This window comes from Protopterus annectens, chromosome 1.part2, assembly GCF_019279795.1.
Source record: "Protopterus annectens isolate FY-2018-M chromosome 1.part2, PAN1.0, whole genome shotgun sequence".
NCBI classification, from domain to species: domain Eukaryota; kingdom Metazoa; phylum Chordata; order Ceratodontiformes; family Protopteridae; genus Protopterus; species Protopterus annectens.
In genome coordinates this window covers 554,427,443-554,443,457 of record NC_056727.1, presented here as the reverse complement: position 1 = coordinate 554,443,457, position 16,015 = coordinate 554,427,443, and the positions used below count along the sequence as shown (strand labels likewise).

At 41.7% G+C, this 16,015-nt stretch overlaps 1 protein-coding gene across 3 annotated transcripts in view; it reads left to right on the top strand.

The window, feature by feature from the left end:
• ATL2 (atlastin GTPase 2) overlaps nt 1–14,261 on the top strand; it is a 1,083,407-nt gene extending 1,069,146 nt beyond the window's left edge. Inside the window, exons 14-15 of one of the 3 annotated variants that reach the window (XM_044057663.1) lie at nt 11,509–11,523; nt 12,122–14,261. In XM_044057663.1, coding sequence (XP_043913598.1) covers nt 11,509–11,523; nt 12,122–12,241 — 135 coding nt within the window. In that variant the 3' untranslated portion in view covers nt 12,242–14,261. Of the gene's footprint in view, nt 1–11,508; nt 11,524–11,623 lie in introns of all 3 variants that reach the window. The other 2 variants (XM_044057677.1, XM_044057671.1) reach the window with 2 other exon arrangements.
• Nucleotides 14,262–16,015: the final 1,754 nt, after the last annotated feature.

Below are 16,015 nucleotides of genomic sequence, written 5' to 3'. Positions count from 1 at the left end.
TATGCAGCTGAACAAGGGGGAAAACATACTCTGCAATGCGGTTTTGATTCATTAGAGGCGTCTTGTAGAGCTGCAGTTACAGGATCTGTGATTCGAAGGCATGCGTGGATAAAAGACCAAAGTTTACCTGACCATGTTAAGGCAGAATTATTGGATGCTCCTTTACAGCATGATATCTTGTTTGGTATTAAGGCAGAAGAGGTGTTAAAGAAAATGGAGGATAAAGCAAAATCTATGCAAACAGTGAAGGATTTCTTACAGGTACAGCCACCTAGATTTAGCAGAAGTTGGTCTTCAAAAAATTGGTCATTTCCAGTGTCAGACAGACCACAAAGAGGCAGATACAGATGCCCAAGAGGCAGATCTCAGCCCCAAGGCTCTTACAGACCACGACAGTGGGGTGCTTCAACCCCAAAAGGAGGAGAAGACAAGTCACAACCTTATAGGAAACAGTCCCAATGTCTTCCCCTTCCAAATGCCAAGCACTTACCTTTTGGAAGCTCCCTTAGGGGGAAAACTAGCACTTTTTCTCAAAATTGGCATATAATCACCCAAGACAAATGGGTACTGAATATTGTGTCTCAAGGTTACAGGTTCCACTTTCACACTCTACCAAGGCCAAAAGGAATGCCAGACCTGCCACAAAATCAATGGGCAGAGGCGCAAAAACAAATCACAGCCCTCATGGACATGAGAGCTATTCAAAAAGTGCCACAACAGGAAGAAGGACAAGGATTTTACTCAGGACTTTTCTTGGTCCCCAGAATGGACAAAGCCTGGAGACCCATACTGGACCTATCTATTCTAAATACTTACCTGGATGTTCCGAAATTCAAAAAAGGACATTCTACTAACTCATCTGGCATTTGTAAAAAGATTACTAATGGGCCTAGGATACACTATAAATGAAAAGAAGTCAAAACTAGTGCCCTCACAAGAGATAATATTCCTGGGTGCAAGCTTAAATACAGCTGCCCAGATGGCTTATCTCACGCCAGACAAGCAAAGACAACTGACTCGGTACTTTCAATTGATGTCAACAAAAACCCAACTCCCTGCAAGAAAAATTCTGCAGGCCTTGGGGTTCATGGCATCCTGCATACTACTAATACCATATGCCAGACTGCATATGAGGAAGTTACAGTGGTATCTAAAAAGTGTTTGGACTCAACACTGTCACAGTTTGGAAGCAATAATACCACTTATTCCTTGCCTACAACAGGAGTTTCGATGGTGGGCGCAGGCATGTCACCACAAAAAAGGGACATCCTTTCACTTTACCCACAGCCAGGCAGAGACTAACAACAGATGCATTGGATTACGCTTGGGGAGCACATATGGAAGGAAAATGTATTCAGGGCAAGTGGGCCGCAGACCAAATGCATCTTCACATTAATCAAAAAGAGATGCTAGCTGTATAAAATGTCCTGACAGCTTTCAAGGACCTTCTGCATCCAGGACAACTTTTACTAAAGACTGACAATACCACAGTTGTGTGGTACATAAGCAAGGGGGCACACACTCCTACCCCCTTTGCAGACAAGCCATGACTTTGTGGAATACAGCACTGTCTTATCAAGTTCATCGGCAAGCACAATTCCTGCCAGGAAAGAAAAATACTCTGGCAGACGACTTAAGCAGAAACATCGTGGATCCTCACGAGTGGAAATTAAACCCACAAGTATTCAGCATGATAACTCAGAAATGAGGGTGCCCAGACATAGATTTCTTTGCCTCCCCTCTGAACTGCCAACTGCAGAAATTCTGCACAAGGACTTACCACACACAAGCATGGAAAGTGGACGCTCTTTCATTCAACTGGAAAACACTAAAAGTTTATGCCTTCCCACCACTACCTCTCCTTTCAAAGGTACTCCTAAAAGCCAGACTAGAGAGGCCAAAAATTATCCTGATTGCCCCGGACTGGCCACGCCAGCACTGGTACCCAATCTTAAAGAACTTGGCTCAAGGCTCAGCATGGATTTTACCTCAAATTCCTCATCTTCTGACTCAACAAAACAATCAGATCCTGCACAGCCAGCTCAAAACCTTAAATCTGGCTGCATGGCAGATTACTTAGCCAAGCAGACAACACCTCTCTCTAAAGCTGTTATGGATGTCATTTTGGAGGCCAGGAGGCCCAGCACCAGGAAATCTTATTCAGAAAAATGGAAGAGATTCTGCACCTGGAACCAGGCTCAAGGCCTTGACCCTCTTGTTCCAAATATTCCTCAGATATTTCAATACTTAACTGAGAAGCTGGACAAAGGCCTATCCTTTTCATCTGTTAAGATCCACCCCTCTGCCATTTCAGCTCATTACAACACGGATCCTCCTATTTACTCTCATCCTTTACTAAGACAATACCTCAGAGGGGCTAAAAACATAAGACTGCCCCGGAGAGCACAAACACCAACTTGGGACCTCAACTTCGTTTTGGAAAAACTTATTTTACCACCTTTTGAGCCAGCCAATTCAGCAGCATTAAAATTTTTGTCATGGAAAACTGCTCTGCTTCTGGCAATAACCTCAGCACGAAGAGTCTGAGTTGCAGGCACTAATGGCAGTGGAACCCTTCTTCATTTTTCATCAAGACAGGGTTTCTTTAAGAACAAACCCTACATTTATGCCAAAGGTGGTGTCCAGCGTGGCTCTTAACCAAACTATTCACTTTCCAACATTTTATCCAAATCCCCAGAATAAAGGGGTGAGACTTCTGCACTCATTGGACATACACAGGCAGTTACGCTTCTACTTGGACAAAACAAAAGCTTTCAGGAAAACTGAGCAACTGTTTGTAGCATATGCTGCAGGATCACAGGGAAAGGCTATTTCAAAGCAGACCATTTCAAAGTGGATAGGACACTATATCCGTTTCTGCTACTCACAGCATGGAAAAAAGGTACCTAACAACATTAGGCCACATTCTACCAGGGCAACAGCCACTTCAGCAGCCTACCTTAGAGGAGTACCTACCAAGGATATTTTGGAAGCTGCAACTTAGGAGTTCAGTGCACACCTTTACCAAGCATTACCATTTGCCTCTTTACTCGAAATCCAGAGCTGGCTTTGCCACTGCAGTGCTGCAGGGCCTCATAGCCACCCCAAATCCTTTATAGACCCAGCCACCCAACCTCACCTTTGGGATTCAACCCAAGTGTAATGACTGCAGTAGTGAAGTACGATGAACATAGTACAGTTTTGTACCTACCATAAATGTAGATGTTAGAGTGTATTCACTGCTCCAGTCCAGGTTACCCTCCCTCCATCCCCACTTTCTTAGCTGGGACCTATCTATACCTTTCTAACCTATACAACCTATGTGGTGTATTTGCTTGTAACTGAAGGTATTGTTTTTATTTTTCATGTATGTTTTATTAGCAATATGTATTGCCTACCTATTTGGAGGCACCTGACATCTGGGGCAAGAAAAACTGAAGAAAATGGCGTCGGCTGCATCTTGTTATACCCCTGGTGCACTGACGTCAGGGAAGAGGCGACAGCAACTGACGCCGGACCAAGACTTTGGAACTCTGGCCGACTGCGGGACCGCCTGACGGCAGGATAACCCAAGTGTAATGACTGCAGCAGTGAATACACTCTAACATCTACATTTATGGTAGGTACAAAACTGTACTTTTTCTTCCTCTCGGGACTATTGCAATCCACTCAGACAATATGTCAATGGTGTGGTATCTGAACAAGCAGGGAGGAACCAAGTCTTATCCCCTTTGCAGAGTGTGGCAGTGGGCAGTATCTTCCCAATGTTTTCTGGTGGCAACGCACATTCCGGGGAAGTCCAATATGATCGCAGACAAGCTAAGCAGAGCTATTTTGATGCCTTATGAGTGGTCCCTGAATGGTCAAGTTGCGGAACACATCTTCCACAAGTGGGATCAGCCTTGCTGTGACCTTTTTGCCAGCCCACTCACTGCCAAATGCAGCAGCTACTTCACGTTGATCCCCCCTCAGGGCGAGTCACCCAGGGACACACTAGTCCACGATTGGCCCTCCGGTCTACTATATGCCTTCCCTCTGGTCCCCTTGCTGTCAAAGGTTTTTCAGAAAGCGCAATCCTTGGGAAGCAAAATGATTCCGATTGCCCCACACTTGCCTCGTCAAGTTTGGTTCCCCTTTCTCCATCCCTATCTCATGGACGCTCCTTGGATTCTGGACCCACAACCAGACTTACTGATACACGTCAGGGCAGCTCCATCCCTCTCTTCGGGCCCTCCAGTTGACAGCCTGGCTACTCCAATTCCGTCATTAGTTAGGCTTCATCAATTTTCACCAGAGGTGGTTCATATTTTATTTTCCTCTCATAAGCCCTCGACCAGGAAGATTTATTACAGCAAATGGAAGAGGTTTTCAATTTGGGCGCATGCCAAAAAGATTGACCCTTACACAGCTCCAATTTCATCTGTATTGGAGTTCTTGTCTATGCTCTTTAACCAAGTTTCAGCAGCCGCAGCCATTAAAGTCCAATGGCGGTGATTTCTACCTTTCAGGTCGCAGACAAGCCTAGCCTGATGGCACATAGACTCTGTAAGGCTTTCCTGAAGGGCACTTGCCATGGGACTTAAATTTTGTTCTACAGGGTCTTACTTCACCCCCCCCCCCCCTTTGAGCCTTGAGCCACTTGCGATTTAAAATTCTTAACTTGGAAGACTGTCCTTTTAGTAGCCATCACGTCAGCCAGATGCGTTTCGGAGCTTCAAGCTTTATCAATCAAACCCCCTTATTTGATTTTTCATAAGGTCAGGGTTTCTCTCTGACCGAACCCCTCCTTTCTTCCCAAAGTGGCTTCAGTCAGTAACATTAACCAATCTGTTGAATTGCCAGTGTTTTTTCCCCCAGTTCTGAAACAAGACAGAATTCAACGTTCATCAATTGGATGTGCACAGACAATTACGTTCCTATTTGCACAGAATGAACGACCTCAGAAAATCTGATCAGTTGTGTGCTTCATTTTCGGAAAACAGAATTGGGTCCCCTGTTTCCAAAGTCACGTTGTCCAGGTGGATTTCCAGTTGTATTTCTTTCATTTATTCCTCAGGGGTTAAAGATTTACCGTTCCGGGTGAAGGCTCACTCTACTCTGTCTGTATCTACATCTACAGCTGTTCAGGCCAGATTGTCTATGGATTATATTTATGCTGTGGCTACTTGGGCATCTCCTCATGCCTTTGTTACTCATTACAAGTTAGATGTGGTATCTAGGGGCAGGTCTTCCTTTGGTTCCACAGTGCTCAGGAGCATTTTCCACTGAGCCTCCCAGGATTTAGGTGCTGGGGGACGCTGTCCCACGGGTAAGAATGTAGGCGAGATTGGACTACATAACATCAAGAAGTTATGTACTCACCGTAATGTTCGATGTATGTAGTCCATCTCGCCTCACATTCTTTCTTACCCCCCCCCCTTCCTTCCCCCATCCTAGAGGATCTGGAGGTTAAGTCTGGTTTTAGAGCTACCTTCATTCTTGGTTTGTTCTTCCTTTCCTTAGGTGTTATGCATGGAGAATGAGTGCTGGTGCTCTCAGCAAACTAGATATGGGGATAGAGAGCAGTGCAGCATGGGATACCATCTTAGCCCAGCCAATAGAAAGACTTCGAGCTAAAAAAGTTTGGCCAAGTCAGAGCCGACATTCGGCTCCAAACCCAAGGGTAAGAATGTGAGGCGAGATGGACTACATACATCGAACGTTATGGTGAGTACATAACTTCTTGTTTCTTGGCATTGAGCTTGAGCCCATGGCTCTGGCACCAAGCATCTGTTTCTGTAAGCCCTTTTGTAGAGTATCCACATCATTTGGCGATTCAGTAATGGCTCCCAGTTTGCAGTCATCTGTGAACTTTGTTAGCAAGAGTCCCTTAATATTGGCCTGTACTTCAGAGAAGTAGATGCCAAACAAGAGTGGTCCTAGGACTGAACCCTGAGGTACACCACTTGTCTGGAGCTGGATTTGGAGTCAGCTACTTTTACAGTGTGGGTTCTGTCAGTAAGCCAGTTGGCAACCCATCGAGTGATGTAGGGATTAATGCCCAGCTTAGTAAATTTATCTATGATTCCAGAGTGGGGGGTGGTGTCAAAGACCTTGGCGAGGTCCAGATAGGCTGTGTGGATGGACCGCCTTACCCTCGTCCATGGCTCTGGAGACTGATTCAAAGAAGTCAGTCAGGTTCAGGAGACGAGATCGGCCCTTCACGAACCCAAACTGAGTGGGGTCCAGTGTTTGAAGGTTGCCAATGTCTTTGTTTATAAGTTCCATGATAATACGTTCCAAGGCCTTGCCGATCAGGCTTGTCAGACTGATGGGGCGGTAGTTCCCGAGATCCAAGGTGGATCACCCCTTGTGGAGTGGGATAACTGTCGCTGTGCGCCACTCAGTGGGCACGAAGCCTGAGGTGAGGCTATGATTAAACATGACACTTGGGTGAGGTGCCAGTTAATTTTGTAGTTCATGTAGTACACAGCCCGGGATGTCATCTGGTTCCATGGATTCTGTATTCTTAGCTTTGGAAAGTGCATTTTTTACCTGTGTGGCAGTTATTACTGGAATTTGGCAGCCTTCCAGTATTGAGATGGGCCATTTAGGGGGGTGAGAGGGGGGTGAAGTTGGCACTGAATCGATCTGCCAGGATATTGGCAATATTCTTTGAATCAGTATATTTAATGCCATTCTGTTGTAGCTCAGAGCAGATCTGATCATTGTCATTTAGATTCTTGACATAGTTATAGAATGCCTTGTGGTTGTCTTTGGAATCTTTGGCAATTTTATTTTCGTAACTAGCTTTGGAGAATTTTATGAGGGATCTCAGCTTCTTATTGAGGCTGGTAAGGGAGTTTTTTGCATCCTGGGATTTTCCTCTTTTCTGCAACAGTTTCTTCCTTTTGTTGTAAAATTTGTTTATGGCAGGGGACCGCCAGATTGGCTTCATTTTTTGGAGGCGAGCATCTTGGTTCTGTTTGGGATGGCATGATTCATGCATGAGTGGATGTGCTCGTACAGTGCCTTAGTGTACAACTCTGCAGTTGAACTTTCAGTTCCTGTCTGCATGGGTGTCATGAAGTTTGTCACTTCTGACTTGAGTAGCATGAAGTTGGCTTTGGAGAAGTTTTTATGGAGGTTTCCTCACTGGGGGGTGGGATGTGGAAGTTAAGGGTGATTAGCTTATGGTCTGACCTGACCAACGAGGGGGTTGACCATAGGTGTGGAGCATCGATTTTCCATGTTGGTAATGACCAGGTCTAGGATATTGGAGCCCCTGGTGGGACAATGGATTAGTTGATCCAGGGGCCATTGGACTTTATGAATTCCAAGAACCGTTGGGCAAAGGTGTTGATACATGAGTAGTTTTCCCAGTTAATGGCAGGGTAGTTGAATTCACTCAGTATTAGGGTGTTTGTATCTTTAATATTTTCCAGTATGTTTAGAAAGGTGTAGTGAGAATCTTGGGTCATGGTGGGGGATCTGTAGCAAGCTACAGTTTGGATTGCAGTCTTACCTAGTGTTAGTTGAACCTGGAGAATTTCAGATGCATTTTATTGGGCAACTAGCCTGGTGGGTGAATATCCCTGGTGAATATGGACACTCCTCCACCTTCAGTGTTTCAATCCTGGTTTGGTGGCCGAAACGTGTGGTAAGAGTTGTAGCCTGGTATTGCAGGGGTGCTCTCTGGAGCCTTGAACTAGGTCTCAGTTACTGCACGGATATCGATGATCTCCATTTTTAGGAGTGCCTCGAGAGAGTGCATTTTGAGGTTTAGACTTCTAGCATTGAAGATTTTGCATGGTTGTACCTGTTACGGTGGTGGTTTTGTCCTTTGAACTTTGCCTAAAAAAGGCACTATAGGGGTGGCAAGAGCCTTAGCTAGTAACCTGAATCCCAGGGGTGACGGGTGCAGGCCATCTCTGGTAAAGCATCGTGGTATGACTATCATGTCGTCCCAGGCAGACAGATACTGGATCCCCTTTGAATGACTCCAGAAGCTTAGCCAATTGTTGAAATCAATCATTTTGTCATTATATTGTGATATCATTCTGGGCAAAAGCAGGATGCTACTCAGGGCTAGGGTCATACCTGCCTGGGCCACATGACCTGAGAGCTCTTTCATGTCTCTCTTCATGTAGTCCAGGGAGGTACTTCTCAACTCATTCACTCCAACATGGATAATGGCAGAGTCATATTTGTACTTGTTGTGGAGTGACTTGCGTGCGTGTGTTATGTGGCGGATCCTGACACCCGACAGACAGCTGACTGTAATTTTTCTCCTTGTTCAGCCTGGTGAGTGGGACATCGGTGTGCTTGACTATAGAGTCACCTATGACTAAGGTGTTGGGTGTTGGGTACATTGTCTTGCCTTAGGGGCTGTTGCTGGGTGGCACACTGGTTTTGTGAGCTGTGTGACACTTTGGTTGTGATTGGTGTTTGTTTGCGTTTCAGCTTCGGAGGTCCTTGTTGCTTGGGCAGGTTACAGTTAAGGGCCTCCGCATATGTGGATTTAGTGTTGCTATGTGTGGGTGTTGGTGGTGTGGGTTTAGAAGGGCTATGTGTTGCTTGAGGATCTTCAAGATCTATCGTATGCAGGCAGAATGAAATCACTGTCACTTTTCTCTGTGTCATACAGACTGCTCAGAAGCGACCTGTGCCTTCCATATAGAGCAATCTCTGACCCAGTTTTAATGGAAATGCTGCACATTTGCAAGTAAAATGGACAGGTCACTAGCTCAAAGGACCTTAAATCTGGTATGTACTGGAGAAGACAGATTTGTCTCGGAGGTTGTCCCACCTTTGGAACACGCTTCCTATTCATGTTAAACAAAGCCGCTCATTGGCCCTATTTAAGCATAATTTGGACAATTGGATGGGTAAGTGGAAATTCACCTTGGGAGTTCCACCTGTGTCCCCTCTTGTACAGGGGCAATAGGTGATTTTTATTGTCTGCTTGAGCCAGACACCCTTGAACATGGGTTGAACTTGGCTAAGCTTATAAGGCCTTGGGGCTGTTAACCTAGTAACCTCTTATGATCCTAAAAAGCAATCGCTAGTCTGCAGTCCAGATAAATTCTTGTCCTCTTTCCATTCTATTCATTTTCTCTCTCTAATTATATGCTCCCAATACCTTGATTCTTTTGCTAGTTTTCTCCAGTAAATTCCAGCCTCCTCTTGCCTATTGTCTGTATCCCTAATTGCAGACATCCCTATTAGCAGAAACTCCTTTCTCCATCAACATGTTGGCTTAGTTCACAGTAAACTTCATGCTATTTTTATGAATATAATGTTCTGTGTGGTTATTTTCCTTAAGGATCTGCATCCAAAATCCTAGTCTGTTTTTTGAGCTTCCCTCCATTTTATCCTCATCCCTTCCACTTTGAATTATAACTTCATGCTTGTGCTATGTACAGGAGCCTTAACTGTGTAGCTCTGAAATACCTCTTCAAATTGGGTAATTCCAAACTGCCTTGTTCTATTGGACGAATCAGCTTATCCTACTTGACTCTTCTTCCCCTCCCAGTTAAAATCCTTCAGCTTTTTTTTTAATTATAATCCACTCTGGTTGATAAAAATATGCCTGACGTGTATAAAATGCACTGGTTTACTTTTCAATTGAATTTAGAACAGAATCTTTTAAAAAGGGAATAATTAGTAGAGCATATAAAATATTGTACTACAACTATAGGAATCAATCAGAAAAGATTGGGAAGAGAGATTAGATATGCAGTTTACAAAGAAACAATGGGTGAACATCTGTATGGCTCACAAATACAGAAAGTCTTGAAGAATTAGAATTTTTACCTGGAAGTGTTTGCATAGATACTTTTATGCTCCAAACAGACTTCTTGGAGGTGTAATGGGGAAGAAAGCGGTATCTGGGAGCATATGTTTTCAGATTGTAATATGCTGGCAGACTTTAAAAATTCCCTATAGAGTATTCTGTCAGGGGTACTAGGTTTGCAAATGAACATGTGAGAAGTTATTCTTTTGAGCTGGAATACAAGATCCTGAATTGCCTAGATATATAGTAAGCCCTTGTTAACTTTAGTGATTGCCAAAAAGCAATTACTAGAAAATAGAAATCGATGTCTAAACCAACCATAATTGAAGTAGTGAGAACTATAACAGAGATAAAAGAACAGGAAGTAGGATCTTTAGAAAACGGTAGGAATACATTGCATAGAGAAAAACAGAAATTGTGGTAACAATACTTGCAGAAAAATGTATTGGGAGGAGGAAAGAGGTTTAAGAGAAGGCAGGAATTGAAAAATGTATGTAATGTCAGAATGTGATTATATTGTATAAAGAATACATGTAATGTATAATAATCATAAATGTGAATTTGTTAATACTGTTTGATCGCTTTTTATATAATTGTATGTTTGCCTATGTCACAAGTCACAATTCAGTAAAGGTGATTTAAAAAAAAGTTAGCCAAGTAGGAGGCTTGATAGACTTGTTTTGGGTATAAGGTTCACAAATTACTGTTGAAATCTTACTTAAATATGGTCTGTTTTAGATTTTATATCTTAGAAAGTTCATAGAGTAGCAGTAATTCGAAGTGGGGAATAGAGAAAATCAGTACATACAGATGAGTGAAAATGAAGTACCAGACATGTACTGCGTTTTGGAAATTAAGATGAGTTGCATGGCTAGGATTAAATTAGCCCTATTAGTTAGCCTAGTATACACATATCAACATAATATTAAAAGACAAAACTGAGGTAAAAGGAGAGGACAGAGTAATGCAAGTGTGCCTGTCCATTCAGGTAGGATGGGAAATGCTTTGTTCAGTCTCTACACAAAAGTGGTAGAAACAAAATAATACCTAATTTTTAAGTGCATAAGACGTATGCTGGGGAAACTGAAATAATAGGGTGGGTGTATTAAGCAGTTGTGTACTGTAAATATTTGAGAAAAGAATAATTTCCTGAGATTTCAAGACAAAAAGTATTTCCTATGTTTCCACTAATAGCTGTGTAAATTTTGCGCCTGAAATATCTTACTGAAACCATGAAACAAATCGATTTCTACAAGAGTGATCTATTTTGGCAAAAAAGTGCAGTTTATTTCTTTGCACTGGTTGTGGGTATGGTTTGTCCTGCAAAATTTTACATTTCCATAAAGTATGTCCCAATTTGGGTATATGAAAAGGTGTCAGTCATAGTTCAACAGCCACATGTAATGTTAGTTAAGTCTAGAGTAGCTGGGACTTCTGGTCCTTAAAGGTCAGCTGTTTCTGTATTAGATTTAATCCTCCCTTACATTCATATAATGCATACAAGTGTTAAGAACCTCATTCTCAGGTCTTGTTTTTGTAGTGTTTGCTTTGTAGGCTTGATCCCATATTAGTTATATGTCTGTTTTTACACAACATGGCACATTATGCATAGTGGGTTTTTTCACTTTCTGAAGCTCCTTTAAGTGCAGTTATCTGCTACCCTTGCTGTGCTTTCTTTTTTGCTGACTTTCAGATAAAACTGTTCTCTCCTTTTCTACTTCCTTTTGCAACAGAGGAGTCCACGGAAGGTAAGATGTGCAAGGTTGCACTTTCTTGTATTTTAATTTGCATATTTCTGCATAGTTCTCCTAGATGCTAATAGTGTTACCAAAACATTCCATATCCTAGGTGTTTTCCAGACTGATTGAAGTCAGTAAAACTCGACTGATACGCCGTTCCCTCACATCAACACGGAGATGGAGACGGTCAGCCAATAATAAGAAGACAAATTAGAATTTTGTATCATTTTTTATATCTGAAATGGTAACATTTACACACACAGGGCATTGGAAAGAACGGTCTTTTCCAGTCTTACATGCTGTAAATAGGTACCAGGGGATGCTGCGCGTAAAGATACAGCTGTGTATTGGTTCTCAAAGAACCAGTGACTTGCACTGAAGGAGCTCTTGTAGTAAAAAGTTCAGTCCAGTTCATTTGTTGTACAAAGTTAAAGAAGGTCTAGCAGAGCAGCACAATTTCATGCTTTCCTTTTTAACCATTGTGTAACCGTTCTGTTTGATATGTTCGCCATAGTAGATGCTGTTGTGTTTTAAATCTCATTGATTCATTTGTGCATATACATTTTTTTTTTCATTTGTTTCCATTTTGTGAATTTTCATATTGCAGGTGCTGAAACCCATGAAAGATAATTTAATGGAAGATAATGTCAGACAAAGTGTGATAAACTCCATAAAAGCAGGACTGACAGAACAAGTTGTGCATCATACCAAATTAAAGGCAAACTGACAATCCATCTCACACTCCACTCTAGACTCAATGTAGACATGCTTACTATGTAACGAGAGCTTGGTGAACCAAAGTTTACAATCAGTGCTTACAGACTGACAGAACTGACTTCACTGGATGGCTAGTACCAGGTCTGAGGAAAAGTGTGATAGGGTTGTACAGAACAACATCAATGTGATCTAGAAATCTCAGATGTAATACTGCCTGTGGGAGCAAAGACTAATGTATCCATCAGATTGCTGATGAAAGAAGTGTCAATTCTGTGCTGTAATTCAGTGCCCCAGGAATGCAGGTCCTACATGGGACATTTCAGGGAAGTGCAATTGTTTCTGTGTGAGCTGGTGTTACATGAAACATTGCTGACAAAACTGTATAAAGTTTGTGTTCCATTTTTGTCTTCTCAGCCGAATTAGTCCATAAACTTGCTGTAGCCTCAGAAACTGTGACAGTTAAAGTGGTAGTAGACCTTCATTATGCCATCACTACAGTTTTTAAATAAGTTTTAATATGAATTTACTGCTTCTGTTTCATGACTATTACACAGCTGCATGTGACTGGTTTGCACAACAGTAAACTGGCTATTGAAAGGAGTATGTTTTTGAGAGTGACTTGATGAACATTGCCTTGTTTTTCATTTTTTTTAAATTTACCGTCTTACCCTAAAAATGCATATCAAAGAAAACCTAGCTGTATTTTCCAACAATTTAGCTTTTATGTAAATAAGATACTGCTGCTTTCATGGGGAGAGATTCCATTCAGTCATGTTTCGTTTCCTACATTTATCAATCAGCATTGTCTGTACAGTGTGTTTTAGTTCTTTTCTATGAGATCCTAGCTACGGCATGTATATGAAATATAAATATATAAATAATTTTGTATCAGCATTTTGTAGTTTCTGATAAAACGGTTCTGTAGTAGGCTGTATGCAGTCTGTGTAAGGAATGTTTGTGTTTCATATGACAAATGTAGAATGCACAAATTATTTTTTTGTTGTTTTTTTTTTCTTTTTTTCTTGGGACTGGGTGTTTTTATTTTATCTTTATATCCCTTGATCATTTATCTCACTCCTTACAGAAAGAAACAGTGGACATGGTAGTCATGAAAAATTATTTTGTTGGATTTTTTTAAATTGTTTCTGTAATTTATTTTTTCAGTACATTATTAAAATTATAATACTACATAATTCGGGCTGTGCTCATTTTTTAACCATACTTGATAATAAATGGTTAATCAAGATGCACTGGAAGTTGACTTGACTGACTGGCTTGGCTTAAAAATTGAAACATGGAAACATAATCTGCATTACCTAGTAAGGAGCATATTTTCTGGTCTGTTCTGGTTTGTGTGGTAGCTCACACATGAAACGAGGTGATCTTATTTTCTGCCTTCATGTACTTTTTTATAAAATATGCATTTCTATGTAAACCTAAGATTTATTTTTTTAAAAAAGAAATGCAGATATTTTATGGATGCTTTACTAATTGGATGTTTTCCTCGTGTTTTCATTTATGTTCATTGTTGAAGCAAAACATAGATGTAATAAGTGCATGGAAATCATTCATTGGAACAATACTTGCTACATACTGTTTGCAGGCAGATTTTTTGCTGTTAAGTTAGTTTTCCATGAATATTTTTAAATGTTACTGTCTAATTTATTCACAGCAAAATATTTTGTTAAAATAAACAGGGGGATATTACTTCTGAGTATGATGAATGAATTCATTTGTTTGATTTGAATTCGTCACTGGTTGTGTCGATGTATCTTTCATTGTGTAAAGATGCAACTTGCCATTTTAGCATTTTAATTCTCCATCTGTTTGTATTAGAATGTTGGCATATGCAAAATGTATACATATGTTCTTGTTGACAGAAAATGCTTTTTGTTAATTAGCATTACACCAACATTTTACTACATCACTGTACCAGTGTTTGTTTTCATAAGGTAGTGAATTGATTCATATAAAATATGTAAGCTTGTATGTATCTATCTACATAATAAACCGGAAATTATTGCATTAAATTAGGGTTCTTGCCTTTTTTTATTGTCTGTAAGTCTGTAAGTGAGGGGGAGAAGGGGGCTGCTGCTCAGTGACTAGTTACTGCTAAACCATCTTCCCTTGACCTAATGGTGCCGAGTTCACAAACAAGGATTTCAGAGTATTCTTTACTTTTTTGTTTCCACTTAACCAGCAGCAGCTTGTCCAGGCAGTTCTTCAGACTATTAATGGACTCCCTGTCCAGTAGTAGTACTGGGCTTGCTCTTCTGGGTCTTCCAAATCATTTGGCACATTCTCCATATGAACCTGTTACCCTGCACCTTTTTCACTACTCACTGCTACAAAATGTTTGATTGCTGGATTGTATTTTCCTTGATCAAGTAATTTTGTTTTTAATTTTGGCCAGAAATTCGTGTTAAGTTTACCAGCTTTATGCTCAAGTAACACTTTTTAGTTTGTCAGCAGATAGTGGATTTAGGTATCCCTCAACATTACAGCTGTGTTGCTTCTCCACTGGTGTAAAGGGATAAAGCCATAACCTTGCCCCAGGTGAACCTGGTTCATTTAGCCCCGAGGTGGGAACACTGTCATAGATGACACTCCTAAAGTGGTGGGGTGCTTCAAACATGGGAAGCTACCCTCTGATGTAGTTGACAAGCATGTGGGGGGGGTAGAGAAAGAAAAAATGGGCAAAAGTACAGACAACTGAGCTTTCAAGAAGTACTTGGGGTCCATGACCTGCCCCAGGAATACCATAGTTGTGTGGGGGTGACCCAGAGTGGACATGGGGCACTGGGGCTAGGTCAGTAGGATGAGATCCAAGGGGACCAAAAAAATTGCAGATGTGTTAGCCAAGTTTGACTAGTGAATCGGGTGCCTGAAAGAGTTGGATGGAGAGGATGGGAGTGAGTGGCCTGTGCTGGTGCACCCATGGGGGGGGGGGGTGGCCTGTGGCTCACTACATGAGTGACAGACTTAGCAAAGACTTGAGGTACCATTGTACATTTCTAACTACCCAAAAATAAACTAGCAGATGGGTGACATGCTTCCCCTCAGAAGGTAGGTAGTAATTGCAGGCTCAGAGATGCCAACAAGTGGGGAGGGATGCTTCCAAAGGATAGAGTAAACCTCCTTGCAGGACAAGCAAGTGGTCCATTCTCTAACACCCAGTTCTCAACAGGAATGAAAGGTTAACGGGGGTTCCCACGCAGGAACAAATGGGCTTTCATCTTGCCCAAGAATACCCAGTTCCCATTACACTGGAATAAATGGCCCAGTTGGATGAAGTTACAAGAGTCCTTGAGCAAGATCCTGAGGGGGTGCACAAAAAAATACAGCTGAACTGAGTGTAGTATAGCCTATGTCAGCTCACTGATGCCATTCTGAATGCTGCAGTTGATTACATTTTATAAAGTTAAGCCCATCTGTAATTGTAGAGTAAGTGTCTGGCTGTCATAAACTAACTGCATTCACAGCATCACTTCTGATCAGCAGTAAAGCTTCACATTTTGGGGGGGGGGGCAAGCCTCTTTGTCTTGTTACTGCAGGCTTTTAGGAAAGTAAAGGCAGTTAAGGTATGGTTCCCCTATGCACTTTATCCATTTAAATCTACTGACTGTTTTTATCTGTTTTAAATTTCCACAGTGCTTTGGGAGTCGCATTCTCGTTGTACTTCACCCAAAACCTTTTTTTCTAATTCCACTTAAAGTTCAAAACTCGCTATTGCAGTTTTATAGAAGTAACATTTTTTGCATCTACCATTGTATCTGAATGAAAT